Genomic DNA, 17,228 nt, shown 5'->3' on the forward strand with positions numbered 1-17,228 from the left:
TCTGCCCATTGAGGAGATCTGCTCCGCGGCTATTTGGAGCCAGCCGAGCACGTTCATCAAACATTACCAACTCGACAAACACTCAAGCGAGCGTGCTCGGTTTGGTCAGTCAGTTCTCCGAACTGGGCAAAGTTCTACATCTCTAGCCGATTGAGCCTTCGAGATTTTAGACCGCCCGGACCGGTTATAACACTGCTCAGTAACGGTCCGGATTTTATCTTCTACGGTCGATACAATACCAGCCATTACTAGTCGATAATCATCGTAATTGCACATGCACTCCTTCGATTACAGGGACCCTCTGGCCTAGCTCTGTGCGGGTTTATAGTCTCTCGTGATCTGTGCCCCCAATATCACTTGTTCAAAAAAGTGGGTGGGGTGGGGGGTGTGTGTGTCTCGAGTTCTCGATATGATGAGCCACAAAGAATGGCTCTTTTCATTGTGTATGGTCGATAACGCCCTGTCTCCAGCCCCCGCCTTTCGACGGTGGTGCCTCACGATAAGGTTGGTTCCATTTATTGAACTCTTGTTTATTCATTGAAATAATCAAAATACGATGTATTTATGCACGCTTGTTGCTGACGGATGCCACTTCCTAGATTATCTTTAGGAGTCTATCTTGATGCAATAAGTGCCCCAAGGAGGATTTAATCTGAAAGAGAATTTTACAAACCTGTAGAGGTTATGAATTCTCTGATGAAATCCTCCTTGGGGCACGGCCACCCGCCTCCCCACATTCCGTCAGCATTAGACATATGGAAAGTGATTTGGGTGAGAGTTGCTTCCCTTGGCGTGACGCGCCGTGGAGGGTGAGGCACCATAAGGGTGGACGTATATCATACAAAAAAAACAAAGTTTTTTGTGTGGTAACAATTTTTATTAAGGAAAATGGTTACAACTATGTCATGTAGATTTTCTTGAGCCAGGAAAATGCAATAAGTGCCCCAAGGAGGATTTCATCAGAGAATTCATAACCTCTACAGGTTTGTAAAAATCTGCAAGTAGGACCAGACAAAACAGTTAATTGGAAACTCGCTGTAACCATGGTAACAAGTATGCAAAGCAGTTTTTTCGTCAAAAGTTGACAAATGTTGAAATGATTATGATGTGTTATTTCATAACAAATGAGTTGCTAGAATGTTCCTTTGTAATGGGAGGTAATTCAGTTTGGGATAAAAATTACCTCCCTTTCTCCAAAAGGCTAAATAATGAAGGCAGTGCTGCAACGTTCGTACAATCTTGAAAAGTCCTTGAACTTTAAGGTCCCACTTGAACAGCCTTGGTCTTTAGTGTCAAGCCTTGAAAATCACGGAAATAGTTTGAAAAGTCTTGAATGTTTAGAAAATAGCCTATACTTGTTTTTGAAAGTAATAAAACTAATGGCTCATCTGTGACAAGTGAATTCATGTTCTTATTTCCATGCCATTTCCAGGAGCTTTTAACTTGAACAATGATTAATTCACTTGGGATTGATAGTCTGTAATTCTAAATTACAAGTAGGTCAATTCTATAAATTACTCAAAGTCTTATTTTGTAAGAATATGTAGAAAGCCAATGAGTATAAAGCCAAATAATATATTTCCTAGATAAGTTAGAAAGTTATTTCCTTAATATTCTTGCCAGTATCAGTATTTATGATCAGTTTTATGTCACTTCAAGACTTCAAGAAGATCCAGGGGTAGAATAGGTCTGTAGCAACCCGGAACAGATGACTATGCTTATCAAAAGAGGCGACTAATGGGATCAGGTGGTCAGGCTCGTAGACTTGGTTGAGGCATGTCATCGTATCGAACGATGCATCATGTAGCTGGAATACTGCATTAAACAACAAACAAACAAAACATCACTTCATATTGAATTGTGTATTGCAGGCTTTCATGGCATACAATGCACCGTGGGACTGGAAGAATGGCAAGGCGTTTGAGATGACTCTGATTGGAGCAGCCCTGTCCCTCAGCTGTATACCAAAGAATGAGACTGGACCGTACGAGTTCTTCAACAGCCCGTCTTCAGCTCCCAAACAGGAGCATGACATCACCGAGGCCAACATCTGGCAGGTAGGGCATACACATCTACTGTCCTTTCTGCAAAGATCCGGGGTAGAACAGGTTTCAGCAATCCATGTTTGCCGTAAGAGGCGACTATGCTTGTCATAAAAGATGACTAACGGGATCAGGTGGTCAGGCTCGCTGACTTGGTTGATGCATGTTATCGTATCCAATAATGCGTAGAACGATGCTCATGATGTCAATCACTGGATTGTCTGGTCCAGACACTATTATTGACAGACCACCATCATATAGCTGCAATATTGCTGAGTGCGGAGTTAAACAACAAACCAACCAACCAATCTGTTGAAATTAGTCAAATAAATACAGTTGAACCTAACTGCTCAAAGTTATTATGTAACCAGCTGTTTAAACATTTGACTCTGCTTCATAACATATTTGCTCTCATCCCTGAGAGTACTGGTTCAGATCCTTAGTGTTGGCTTCCTCTGTATTGATCAATACAGCAGTAACTGACTTCCAGACAGATTGTGTCTCCAGCAACCTGTGCTCGGCATGAACTTGATATGAGGCAACTGAAAGGATCTTTGAACCCGTGGAGATCCAGGGTAGATTAGGTCTTCAGCAACCCATGCTTAACGTAAAAGGCGACTATGCTTGTTGGAGAAGGCAACTAAAGGGATCGGGTGGTCAGGCTCATTGACTTGGTTGATGTATGTCATCACATCCCTATTGCATAGATTGATGCTCATGATGTCAATCACGGGATTGTCTGGTCCAGATTGGATTATTTCCAGACCATCGTCATATACCTGGAATATTGCTGAGTGTGGCGTCAAACAATAAGAAACAAGATTGGATCTGTGGTCGGGCTCCGTGACTTTGACAATTGTGTGTCATCTTCCTCCAGCAAAGGTGGACATTGCTCATTATATCAATCACAGGTTTATCTGACTTGACTTTATTTCAGCCGCTGTCGAACCTGTGTGAGCGTGTCCACCAGCTGTTCCTGTCTCTGATCAGACTCTCCCCGGACCTTCGCCACACCGTCCTTACCTGGCTGGGCAAATGTTTACAGGCTAATTCAGGTATGAAGAGGTCATATGATGCATACTTGGTAATAGTTCAGCAACCCATGGTTGTCGTAAGAGGTGACTAATGGGATCGGGTGGTCAGGCTGACTTGGTTGATGTATGTCATCGCCAGTTGCGTAGATCAATGCTCATGATATCAATCACTGGATTTTCTGGTCCAGACTCGATCATTTACAGACTGCCGTCATATAGCTGGAATATTGCTGAGTGTTGCGTTAAACAACAAACAAACAAAACTTGGTAATAGTCCCGTAACCAATTCACTGACATATCAATTACTGTATCGTAGTCATGACACAATAGGTTTCAACATCAGGGTATGTGTCAAAACATAACAAGCAGGATGCTAGGAACTGTAGTAATCCCTGAAATCTTTTGGACTTTTCGCTGTGTTTTTATATACTCTTCTTGTATCTTTTTTTCTCAATTCCAAAGTGCAAAATGGATACCACATTAATGCAGAAGAAATTAATTCAAAGCTACTTACAGTGTAGTGACACGAAGTAACAAAATATTTTTCTTATGGATATGTGTTACCCATGAACCGCCTTTGTGGTCTAGTGGTAGAGCGTCTGCCCAGAGAGCGGAAGATCTAGGGTTCTATTCCTGGCTGCATCATACCAAAAGACGTTAAAAGATGGTATTTGTTGTTACCCTGTCTGGCATTAAGGGGCTAAAACATGGACTGGTCGGCTCAGTCAGTATAATGTGTCCGAGTGGCGTATTCGTGTTAAACTGCGTCATGGTATCTCACTGGGCTAACACTATTAATCGACATCAGTCCAGACTAGTACAAGCAGCCAGACACACAGGTGCATACACATCGCTATATAAGTGCAATAATTGTGGACGGCAACGTTATACCCCATTTCACCTCACCTGTTACCCATGAAATGCATTAGAACTCATTCTGTATTTCTGGGGCAGTATTTTGTCACACTGAAGGGCTCAATTCCCATAGTACAACATGTCAAGCCTATCTTTAGTGTCTGCCACAGTACTACTGCTGGATTATTCCTGAAAGTGAAGTAAAACCATACTCACTCAGTCACTCTGCATTTGAGGTAGGACAAAGATCTGGTCCAATCAGATCCCTCAGCTGTTCAACCAGATGTACTGCTCCGAGGGATTCAGTCTCAACCTGTGTCATGTGATGCTGAAACTCTGCCAACCATTCTCCAACCCTACCTCAACTAAACTACTCAAGATCCAGCCATCTTATACCTGCGCCGTGGCTGCCAGTGACGGAGAGGTCAAGTCCAGGAGCATCCATGCAGGCCGTGAGTACATTCTACACTTACAAACAAACAGTACTTGGATCGTCCTCTATATCTCCAGGGCTCGCATTTCGGTAAACCTGCTCTAGGTTACACACAACCAAATGTTTTCCCATAGACTTCTATAGTAACGTTATATTTTTTTTTTAAATAACTAAGCATTCAACAGCTATTTACTGTACGTGTGTGCACAGTTTGGCCTTAGAGCAGCAATAAAAAAATAAAAAGTGACTAGCTTAGCCAGCTCCTTTTCCGAGTACAGGAATCTAAACACACCACCCCCAGTTTCGCACCAAATGTCACCTACTTGAAAATAGCTGTGGTCACATTCAGCATAAGTCATCATGTTGAAAAAGACAGTACTAAATATAGAAAAACATGGTCAGTTTTATTAACTGGATGGATGTACATTTGAAAGACATAAAAATCTTACAGAATATCCTCCAATCACAGCCTGCAGATATCTCTCGATCTGCACTGAAGGCTCCCTACGAAAACCGCACTGTCCAAATTGGCTAATGAAAATCAAGGGCAGGTAATTTGAGATCGCATGAACCACTGGAATGGATGATAGTGTTAGTGTAGGTTTACCGAAATGAGAGCCCTGGAGACACAGAGGATGTACTTTGATCTATTCTTTTTGGGGGAAGCCTGGGCATTTTATCAGAGACAGAATCATTTTCTTGGTCACTCACAATGACGGGAAATAGTTTCCTCTGAAAGACTTTACATCGAACATTTCCAGTGAATAATGATATCTATTTTTTTTTAAATCCGAAGCAGAATTAGTTTTTGTCAAGAAAATCAAGTGAAATTTTGAGGGGAACATGCTCGGTGATTAGGTTGATGGCGTGTCACCATACCCCAACAAGATAGATAGTTGCTCACAATATCAATCACTTGATTGTCTGGCCGATACTCGATAAATTTACAGGCTGTTCTGTTATACTGAAATATTGCTGAGAGTGCGTCGTTAAACAACAAACACATACACACACCCTCATCATATTTGTGTAATATTTTTAATCAAGAAACCTATTCCTTTCAGGCTTGAACACTGAAACAAAGCTAGTCCAGATAGAAGATGAGTCAGCTCAGCCGTCTCCCTCCTCCGACACAACGTACAACTTCATCACGGAGTGCTTCTTCCTAACACAGCAATGTCTCAACATGGGTTTCCACATGGTGCATGACAAGTTCCTCAAGCTCAACCAGGACCTGCACCGAGTCCAGAGAGTGTACAACGACATGCGGGGACAGGCGCCCAACGAGGAACAGGAGCCGATGCGCAGTGTCAAGGCTCAGATGGAGAAAGGTAGATTATCTCCCTTTACAGCAGATATATGTATTGAAATCTTGTACACTGGATATGTGTCGTTTGAGGTGATGTGTTATTATGGCTTTGGGTCTTTATGGATCCACCTCAAGTAACACCTGATGTAAGACACCTGTCGCACCTGATAAAATACACCTGTCACACCTGATAAAATACACCTGTCACACCTCATGTAAGACCCCTGTAACACCTGATTCAATCCCACCTGTGACACCCAATGCAAGACACCTGAAACACCTGATGTAAGACACCTGTAACACCTGATGTAAGACACCTGTCCGATCGTATGAGATCACCTGTGACACCCAATGCAAGACACCTGTAACACCTGATTCAACCCCACCTGTGACACCTGATGTAAGACACCTGTGACATCTGAAGTAAGACACCTGTGACACCTGATGTAAGACCACGTGAAACACCTGATGTACGACCAACTGTAACATCTGATGTAAGACACAAGTCACACCTGATGTAAGACACATGTCACACCTAATGTAAGACACATGTCACACCTGATGTAACACTACCTGATCTGCATCTGATTCTGACAGGCATGACTCTGTACCTGAGTATGAAGGCAGCCCTCACTGAGCCCAGGCTGATGGAGATGTCTCTCAACTTCCACATGGCAACAGCGGCGTGGTTGGTGCAGGTTGCTGTCCACGACGATGTCAGCAAGTTCCAGACAGTCACATTCCCCCTCCCTTCAGAAGCCCCAGCTGCACTGGTGTACATTCCAGAATTCCTCATGGGAAACCTTACCGACTTCGTGCTCTTCTGCCAGAGGTTTAAGAATGACATGTTTGAGGTAATAATAATCTATTTACATAATACAGAGTTCTAGCTCACATGCATTATACATTATTATTACCCTGGTGGATGGATCAGTGTGCACTCGATTTTCATTCTCATCTCCCTGGGGAGTATGCAACCCAGGTCTACTAGTAGGTGCTTGTAGGTTAACAGTCACATTGCTTTCTCATCCTTCCAAGTACTTGTCTTAGAAGACGCCACATGTGCTACATGTGCTGCAGTATTGGGCAGGATCAAAACCCTAGAAACTCTCTGAGGCAGTGGTGTTCAACCATTTGACTGTCATGCTGAAACCCTGTGTTCGATTCCCCACATGGGCACAATGTGTGAAGCCCATTTCTGGTGTCCCCTGCCATGATATAACTGATATTGCTAAAAGCGGCATAAAGCCATATTCACTCACTCACTAGAAACTCTCTAGCTGCTGAATATGGTCACACATCCAACTACTCTCCTGGACTAACTTTACGTAACTTCACCTGATTTGTGAGCTGTGTACAGTACACAGTTTCAACAAAGTAGTAAGATTCTAAGGTGACTATCACTTCAGGTTTTTCTCCCACATCAAGATGACATGCCCTGATAAAAATGAAATACTGTTCAAAGCAGCATTGACCAAACTCCAACACTTCCATGTATAAACCAGAATATGTATAAATAATCTCCTTCATTCCCACCTTTCCTACTCAGTTACAGTGTTGTCTGGATGTATCGTTTGTTTGGAGATTATTGCTGATAGTCTAGATGATGAGGTGTTCCTTCCATCGAATACACTATCTCATTAAAGTCAGATCTTGGTGCTCACTGCCCTTACTGACAAGTCTGAGGGCATCCCATTTGAGGTCATCTCATACTGGTCATTCGCGAACTTTGACCGGCCAATATAATGACTCCAAAAACATTAGTCAGGGTCAGAATCTTGTTTCCACCCTTGCCACATCAAGCCCACTTTCTTGTGCTAATTATGATGATTATGATATTCCAATCAGAGAACGCTTCACAAAATCAACATCCATGACTGGTACACCCTTGTATGAAAGTGATTTACCGCTGCCTGTCTTTGTTGATACGAATATGTCTTTTTCATCTTTTAAACCCCCCAACGATTGCCTATAATTTGTGTCAGGGATGAAATCACAAATTGTTTCGTTATCTGATCGACTAGGCCGTCACTTATGGTAGTCGCCATCTTTGTGAAGCTCTACAAGATTTGAACAGCGGTCTGATTGGATATTGCATTTTCATTACAAGGGGCACAACTCTGATCTACGCGAGGTGGTGACAGGGTCAAGCCAAGAAAAGTGGCCTTGATGTGGCAAGGGTTAAAACTAGGCTTTGATATAGGCTAGTGGACACGCTTGCCTTGGGAAGATTGCTCATGTTGGTCGATATAAATACTCACTACCCATTGCCGTGATGTTCTTCTGCAACTGATGTGAAAGGTGATGGAATGAAACGATGTGTTTGTCTCTGCAGCTGGCCGGAGAAGCAGTCAACCATCTGATGACCCTCATCCTGGTGTTCATGGGAAGCCCCGAGCGGATGAAGAACCCCCACCTGCGTGCTGAACTCGCAGAAACACTGGCTGCTCTCATGCCAGACAAGGACAACAGCAACCGCAGCGGAATACTCTCAAGGTCAGTCCAGTACTCCTTTGAATACTACAGAATTCTATCTTTACTTCCCCAGTGGGGATTCCATTTTAACATTGGTCCCCAGCAACATATACTGGTTGTAAGAGATGATTTTTTGGATCAGGTGGTCTGACTCGGTTAATAGTGTGTCATCATACCCAACATCTTCCCAAGGCAAGGGAGTTAACTGACTGAAAAAGTCAAGTTTCCACCCTTGCTGAACTAGGCTGGAATTATGGATATTATATTTTGGCTGTACTAACGAGTCTATGCATAGTCCAATGAAGGTCACATAGCGGAATCAACATCAGGTCCGTAAACAACATGGATTGCAACGGTCAGATTTCAGTTGACTGCAGGATTTGCAAAGGATGTTTTTAATCAAGGTGCTCATGTGATTTGATGCAATTTAATAGGTAGGACCTGTTATATTACAATGTAGATCTTTATAATTAATCAGATCATCAAGACAGGTCACGGCCATTTTGTTTGAAGCAAATGCCAGTGTTATCACTGGTGGAATCTGATTGGTCAGTAGGAGGGGCATAGAAGGGACATAACTCTTAATAGCCAATGGTGGCGCTACGATTGAGCCAAGAATTTCTTGCCTAGTTTGGCTAGTTTTACGGTCAGTTAACACTTTTCCCTTGGGAAGATGAATCGTTGCTGTATATACAAGCTACAGGATATACAGGACATTTAGATGGGTGCAGAGTTAGCAACAAACAAACATTCTCTTAACTTGTTTGGGGCGGTCGGATGGCCTAGTGGTTAAAGTGTTTGCGCGTCATGCTGAAGACCCGGGTTCGATTCCCGACATGGGTACAATGTGTGAAATACAATATTGCTGGAATATTGCTAAAAGCGGCATAAAACCATACTCACTCTCTCACTTTACTTGACTGCAGGAACATGTTACCTGCTAGTAAATTGTCCAGATGTCTGGTCTTCCAATACCCCCAAGCGTTTTTGTTTTGATTATGAAAAGATCATGTATTGTTCATAGTTTAAACGCTTCAGACGAGTGGCTGAAGTCACAGACTAATGGCTTCAGTCGCCGACTGGTTCTACACAGTCTTAAGACTGTGCGTGTAACATAGCTCCTTGTGTGATCAGCTTGTTGAAACAAAACTGTTTCTGTTACTAGTTTCCACCGAGACCAGCTGTTTGTGAAGCACCCCCAGGTTGCCCAGCTCTCCACAACGTTGCTTCATGTGTTCGTCAGTATCGAGATGACAGGGCAGAGTGTGGAGTTCGAGCAGAAGTTCAACTACCGCCGCCCCATGTACCAAGTGCTGGAGTACATCTGGGAGATAGACTTACACAGGCAAGCCATTAAGGTGGGGCACATATCTACTTTCTTCTTTTTATGTGGCAATTTGTTTGTGGCCAAAATAACTTGCATGTCCAATTTTTCTGTCAATGTCTGTCTTTATTCAATGGAAGTTTTGTTTTACATGACAGATTAACTAAAGTAATATGAAAGAATTGGATGGTCTTTAATTTATTTTGAGTAGTCTACATACACCGAGTGAAACAAAGTGCCCTTTTCTTTTAAAATATATAAACTAATCAAGTGTTGAAGGAGTGTTGGATGATAAAAAATGCCAAATGAATAGGAAAAAACATATTAGACATCAGCAGTTATGTTTACATTTACTGTCTTCCATTTTCCTGTCTTGTCCCCTGGAATTTCAGACACCGTGATTTTGAGCTTTCTTATAACATTAGGCCAAGTAAAGTTTGAACATAAGCACACATTTCAAGAATTTTGTTGTCTTTTCCCCACAAAATATGATAGATTCTTCATGTATCTATGAATACAAAGGCTTCTAGGCATTGGCTTCCATACCGTTAGGGAAGTTTTTGTCTTAGGACCAACTGATTTGAGATTTTATCTCATTTCTTTTATGATATATGCCCTGGACCGATTCACCACCATAGCTTAATTTGCAGTGAGGTTTGAATGAGCCACAAATTCAATTTTATACAGTTTCATTTTCTCAATTATTATTACCACTTTCTGCATTTAAGCTTTGAGTTGAGGATATTTACGACACAGTACAAAATAATTCACAGTCAGGGCCATCTTCATCTCTGCCCATTCAAAAGCACTCCGCCATGAACATTTCATTTTTTGTTTTTAACAGTCATACTGTTTCTTTTCAATTCATTTTTTGCCCTGTTTGGTAATCAAATCATGTTTTTGTCTTGTCAACCCTACCATTCCCTAATAATAACAGCCATCACCCTCACAAAGTCATTCACTTTTGCTTTGACTTTTGAGAATATTCAGTAACGAGTCACTTACACCAAAACTAATAAAAATATAATGCCTCCGGCAAAATAGTTTTGAGACCTGCGCAAACACTCTTTTTCATTTTATTTTATATTTTATTGCATATTTTATTGTAAACGATTAGTGATGAATTTATAAGATTGAAGAATATGTGCCTCCCCGGTAGGACGAGCGTTTCTTCACTTCTTTCTCACCCTGCACATGCTGCCACTTGTCAATATAAGCAGACAAGTGCATTTTTCAAGCCCTGAATCTGTTGTTTCAAATGGATCCAGGGTATTAATCATTGCGGAAAGGAGATTTATTGTTAAATGTGTAACGATACAGAAGGGTCACGATACGATGTGTATCCTGATACATTACTGTTTTTTCTTAAGTTTGATGTTCTTTGTTTTTGCAACCCTGAATCGTTTGTTGTTAAATTTCAGAGAATGAAGATAGGATATTGTAGGGCAGAAATAATAAGGGGAAGACGGCATTGTGAAGATTATTATATTAGGCTGTTTATAGACAACCAAGAAATGCTAGAGAATATGTGTGAGCTGGTGGTACAGTTTCTGTTATTTTTCACATGTTTTTACATCAACAATTTTAAATGTAGTGTGTACATGGTATATGCATTGCGATACAGTGGTTGTAAATCAAATGTATTGTATCGTGGGTCTTGTATCGGGGTATATACTGTATTTATTGTCCTGGGTAATCGAGGATGATGTAAAACTTTATCTTTTTCTGTTCCAGGAATTGTCAGTGATGGCCGAAGCCCACATCGAGGACACTGACCCTCCACTCTTCTTGAGATTTGTGAACCTGCTTATTAATGATGCTATCTTTCTTCTCGATGAGGCATTACAGGTAAAACAATCTGTTATGTGATGACAGAATTCCAAGATTAGTTTTTTTAATCAAAAGATAAAAAATGTCTTATTAATGCTCAACATCCTCTGAATAATGGCTTCGATCACTTTTGTAATTAAACACAGCTTATGAATTAGGCCTTTAGTTATTTCTTGAAATAGGCATAATTACCTTGGTTCTTGAACATGTTATCAATTATGATATAATCAATATTCCTATTTTTGCCACCAGGAGACACAATCACATGTTTTCCATAACTACATATCATAGTCTGGTCTGATAAGTGCCATGTATTTGATCCAGTCAATTTCTACCTTTATTGTCAATTATCCTCTGCTGGCAAATAGTTCCTGTGCTACTTGTCATGATTGAAATATGAAGACGATCACCATTATCAATCTAGTTTCCAAGTATAATTACCAAGTATAATGCGCATCTCCCTCTAGGAGATTAAGTATTTTGGAAAACCTCTTTTTTATAGTATTATGCTCAGAAAAAAATTACACCAAACCCCTTCAGGTAAACAAAGGAGTGATAAAAAACTTGGTCAGTACAAATTTGAAATTTGAGATTAAGATTGAGACATGAGATTGAGATTGAGACATGTTGATTTCCGTTAAATTGTATTTTCTGTTCTGCTAGGCATTGTTTTACATGCAGAGATTAAGATTACCATGTGTATATTCTCGTAAACTAAGCTGGAAACAGCAATCAGCCGTACATGTTTTCTTGGAATCTACCAATTACTGGGTCAAACTTACCTAATGATATAACTTGAAAGAATTTTGATGCAATGATCGGAAAAAATTGTATGTAAAAGTATTATTTATAAGGAATAATATATTCCAATATCATGTTATTTTAGTTGTAGCTTCTACTATATATATTTAAAATAATAATAACCATAAGCGTAGCACGTCAGTGCAGCTGATCGCTTTTGCTGGATATTTTTTTCCGCATTCAACAATTTGGCCAGTTAATGTCAAGGCTCCTGCGCTCGTGATGGCGAGAATTATATGTTGACATAGAATCGTCAAAGTATGGCATTTATGATATATATTTCCATTCTCTGTCAACTGAAGTTCATTTCAAGTGTCAATAGCGGTAATCTGACCATGGTTGCTTTAGAAAACGCTGAGATCTAACGATCACTTCACACACGATTTCGCCGATATTAATTTAAACAATATTGAAATAAATTTTGAATAGATTTAATGAAATAGATTAGAAACATAAGTCCAGATATAAAGTGATACAATATCTTTATGTTTGGGAGAAAGAACATTTTTAAAAATGGCGTGTATAATGTGCATCCCCTTCTACACAGCTGTTTTGGTTTTTTTAAAGTGTGCACTAAGAAAATATGGTAATACAGTTAGCAGACATATCCAACTTTCTGCGATCAAAATGCCCACTCTACAGTTCAAATATAAAACGGTTGAAAAATTCAATTGGAATCTATTAACTCTTTTCCTTTAAGCATGTTAAGTAAAGTACCATATCATAATCCTACATTTCAATCATTTTGGAAATTACTTTAAATCTTTTTGGCTAGTAATTTCAGTTGAATCAAGAAATCTGAACTTATTACTATCAATTTTTACATGTATTTGATGAGAAAATTGTGAGGCTTGTGTGTCATGTTAGGTACTTAACAAGCGGTCCACTCAGAGTTTGGCTAAGAAACTTCAATCGGTCTCCACTCGTCAAGCTGAGAAATTTAAACTGATCAGGCTGTATCATATGGAGGTGTAATTATCCCAATCATTCCCACCTGATCCACCGTTTACCGATTGATTATAGAGTTATGATCCCCTGAGGGTTGAAAATGACCCTGACGACATTTCCAGCTTTTGAAATATATGGCCTTTAATTAATGTGCTAAATCATCATTATTAAATGCCTCAGAGGATCAGCCTTAGACAAATGTTAGACTGGAATCTTATTCTGTGAGGTATTAAATCTTGAGAATTTTGTTTGAGCTCACCTGTTTCAAAGTTGCTGGTTCTGAAACACCTTGAACCATAGCAGAATTTTTTTATTTTTCCATCCTTTGCAACTTATATATTCTTTGCAAATTTTGCAAAAAATCATTTTTTTTATCCTTGTCACATATACCGTATTCAACGTATTAAGCGCCCAGGGCGCTCTCAAAATTAGAGATATGGGGCTCTTATTAGAATATTATTTTGGTGAGAGAAAAAAACAGAGTTGAAAGATAAATTTCATGGTTTATGGTGACAGCCTGAAATGTTTATTTACGACAGATATATTTTTCCAGAATTTAATTGCCCATAATTAAGGGTGCATAAAACTCGAGTGTGCATATATGCAAATAAATAAGTCTTGTGTACATTGATCAATCGGAAGGGGTGCTAATTAGGATTGTTTACTAGCCAGTATATCAGCAAATATTGCCGTGGGCGCTTATAAGAGTGGGGCGCTTGTTACGTCGAATACGGTAAACCCAATTTGTAGAAGAGGCCATTTACTGGGAATGCCTCATATTGATTTAAGTTTAGATAAGTTCATCTGTACTATGCATGTGTCATTGGTGTCTGTATTCAATTTTCACTTCTTAGAGAATTTTCCAATTTCAATGTCAGCACTAGCACTCGGCAATACAGGCTGTTTTCCTTGTTCGTTGTCTGCAGTAACTTTATTAGAATTTATAGCAGTGGGCTTGAAGAAATAAAAAGAAGTGGAGTTTTTCTTTTAATAAATAGAGATCGTTTTGATAAACAGAGATCGTCTGCTAGGCTTTTCACAAGTCAACACAAATAACCACTTCCATTTGAAAAGCATGACATATGTAATATTTGTGACATTCTGTCAAAATTCAGAAAGATGCGATTATATTTAAATGCAGGGCCTACATAATATTCACTTTATTCTGTCAAAATTCAGAAAGAAGCGAGTACATTCAAATTTATTTCATGCAGTCTTGAACATCTCAAACGTGTGTGAGATACAGTCAAAGGAAATCACTCAATAATGCCGATAATAATGTGGGATATTGTTGTTGAACTAAGGCATGGTATCTCAGTTGGCTAACACTATGAAGCCACCATCATTGAGAACACGAACACACATGCATGCAAGTACACATACCTCCATTTCACCTCTCCTTAAACCAAACATTTCACCTCACCTTAAACCAAAATTTCACTCACCTTAAACCAAACATTTCACCTCATCTTAATCCAAACATTTCCCCTCACCTTAAACCAAACATTTCATCTCTCCTTAAACCAAACATTTCACCTCTCTTTGCACCAAACATTTCACCTCACCTTAAACCAAACATTTCACCTCACCTTAAACCAAACATTTCACGTGTCCTTTAACCCCTGTTTCACCTCACCTTAAACCAAACATTTCATCTCTCTTTGCACCAAACTTTTCACCTCACCTTAAACCAACTCTGTGATGGTTGTTCCAGTACATGAGCCAGATCAAGGAGAAGCAACAGGAGAAGGAGCGCGGGGACTGGAACAACCTGGAACCGCGACAGCGACAGGAGACGGATAACAACTTCCGCCACCTGGGGATGCTGGCTCGCTACCACAACGTCATGGCCAACTACACCATCCACGCCCTGGAACTGCTGACGCGGGAGATCCAGTCCATCTTCTGCCACTCCATGCTAGTCGACAGGATCGCAGGCATGCTCAACTACTTTCTCTTGCATCTGGTGAGCAAATGTACAACAGTGTAACACAGCCTCAGAACAGTCCCAGTGTCCCAAACAAGATACTAATTCTGTAAACGCTCTCATGTATTTATTCCTTATAAATGGTGGTGTTCTCAATGCTTTAAGAACCTCTGGAAACCTCTGTTTTATAACATCTATGGAAACAGTGATTGTTTCAGGTTATGTTAGACTCAGTTACTTTTTATAAAGTGGTATTAAATGTCGAATTATGACACTTTTTACAAACTGTAAAGTGTGAGTAAGTGAGTTAAATTTTAGAGCCACATCAGCAATAGTTCATCTCTAGCGTGATGGTACAAACTGTGACATGAATACTTTATCTAGTTTCCTCAATTAATAGGAGGGGTCACGGGTTGCCCAGTCATCTAAGACGCAACAGTTGCCTCCCTTGGGTACGCCAGAAACCTATGATCGTTGGTTAGAATCCCAGCTCGCCGATTATGTTTCTAGGCTTGTCAGCACCATTCCCATGCTCATGGATTTCACCAAAGTGGTTATTGTCTGAGACCTGCATCACCTTGGGCTTTCCTCCCACATATAACTGGACTACTGTTCAAAGTGGCATTTAAACCAACTCCCTCACTCAACAAATTAATGAATAGGAATTTATTTCATTTTTTTCCTGAAATGCAGGTTGGTCCCAAGCAGAGAAATTTCAATGTAAAGGACAAGAATGAGTATGAGTTCAAGCCTCAGCAGATCGTGCAAGACATCACTAAGATTTACCTGAACTTGGGGGAGAGTGAGATGTTCTGCCAGGCAGTGTCAGGTGACCAGAGGTCCTACTCCCCCGAACTGTTTGCCAAGGCTGTACAAGTCCTGCAGAAGATCAGCACAATGCCACAGGTCATGAGCGACTTCCTTGGTCTGGAGGACAAGATCAGAGTAAGTTTTAGATTTTAGGCTTTTGTTTCTGAACTCAGGAACCAGTTCAGCCCAAGTGGCCTACTTTACCAATACCTGTACTCAGCTTCAGGTTACTGTCATGATGTCAGGATTTCCCATTTCCAGGACATGGCTATAACACCCCCTTTGTGATGTCATGTTTCACCATTGCTTCAAAATTCAATGTTTCACCATGGCTTAACAGTGTGTATATGTGATGTCATGTTTTCCCATGGCTACAGCAGTCTATGTGATACCATGTGTTCCCATGGCTACAACAGTGTATGTGATATCATGCTTTCCCTTGGTTACAGCAGTGAATGAAATATCATATTTTCCCATGGCCACAACAGTGTATGTGATATCATGCTTTCCCTTGGCTACAGCAGTGTATGAAATATCATATTTTCCCATGGCTACAGCAGTGTATGTGATACCATGTGTTCCCATGGCTACAACAGTGTATGAAATATCATTTTCTTCCCATTGCTACAGCAGTGTATGTGATACCATGTGTTCCCATGGCTACAGTTGTGTATGTGATATGATGTTTTCCCATGGCTACAGTTGTGTATGTGATACCATGTTTTCCCATGGCTACAGTTGTGTATGTGATATGATGTTTTCCAATGGCTACAGTTGTGTTTGTGATATCATGTTTTCCCATGGCTGCAGCAGTGTATGTGATATCATGTTTTTTCCATGGCTACAACAGTGAATGTGATATGATGTTTTCCCATGGCTACAACAGTGTATGTGATATGTTACCCCATGGCTACAACAGTGTATGTGATATCATGTGTTCCCATGGCTACAACAGTGTACATAATATGTTTTCCCCATGTTTGCAGGGCTTGGCTGACAGTCTGCGTGAGGAAGAGGAGCTCCTAGCAGATGTTCCTGAGGAGTTCTTGGACCCAATCATGGGAACTCTGATGAAAGATCCTGTCCTGCTTCCCTCCTCCAAGAACATTGTAGACAAATCCACCATCTCCAGGCATATACTCAGGTGAGTCTGCCAGTCCTTGTGACGATGGCCTGTAAGTAATTAGTTCTAGATCCCCAAGACAATCCAGGAATTATTATTATTATTATTTTGTTGGGATGAGGTTATGCAATCACTGAGCCTGACCATCCATTCAAAAAAATCACCAGCTTCCCCCCCATCATGCCCATGGTGATCCATGCTCATCATCATACTCCAACCCTGTGAATCGTTGCTCACGATATCAATCACTGGTATTATTTGGTCGAGATTTAGTTGGCTGTCATGTAGCTGAATATTTCACTGTGCAGCATTAAACG

General features: G+C 40.5%; 1 protein-coding gene across 1 annotated transcript in view; it reads left to right on the forward strand.

Moving 5' to 3' along the window:
• LOC124146372 (ubiquitin conjugation factor E4 A-like) overlaps positions 1 to 17,228 on the forward strand; it is a 38,567-nt gene that overhangs the window by 16,353 nt on the left and 4,986 nt on the right. Inside the window, exons 8-18 of the mRNA XM_046516636.2 lie at positions 1,872 to 2,057; positions 2,980 to 3,097; positions 4,168 to 4,383; positions 5,429 to 5,695; positions 6,271 to 6,527; positions 8,009 to 8,169; positions 9,314 to 9,506; positions 11,207 to 11,320; positions 14,766 to 15,017; positions 15,672 to 15,923; positions 16,775 to 16,932. Coding sequence (XP_046372592.2) covers positions 1,872 to 2,057; positions 2,980 to 3,097; positions 4,168 to 4,383; positions 5,429 to 5,695; positions 6,271 to 6,527; positions 8,009 to 8,169; positions 9,314 to 9,506; positions 11,207 to 11,320; positions 14,766 to 15,017; positions 15,672 to 15,923; positions 16,775 to 16,932 — 2,174 coding nt within the window. The remainder of the gene's footprint in view (positions 1 to 1,871; positions 2,058 to 2,979; positions 3,098 to 4,167; positions 4,384 to 5,428; positions 5,696 to 6,270; positions 6,528 to 8,008; positions 8,170 to 9,313; positions 9,507 to 11,206; positions 11,321 to 14,765; positions 15,018 to 15,671; positions 15,924 to 16,774; positions 16,933 to 17,228) is intronic.

This window comes from Haliotis rufescens, unplaced genomic scaffold (genome assembly GCF_023055435.1).
Source record: "Haliotis rufescens isolate VD_foot unplaced genomic scaffold, xgHalRufe1.0.p SCAF_11, whole genome shotgun sequence".
NCBI lineage: Eukaryota > Metazoa > Mollusca > Gastropoda > Lepetellida > Haliotidae > Haliotis > Haliotis rufescens.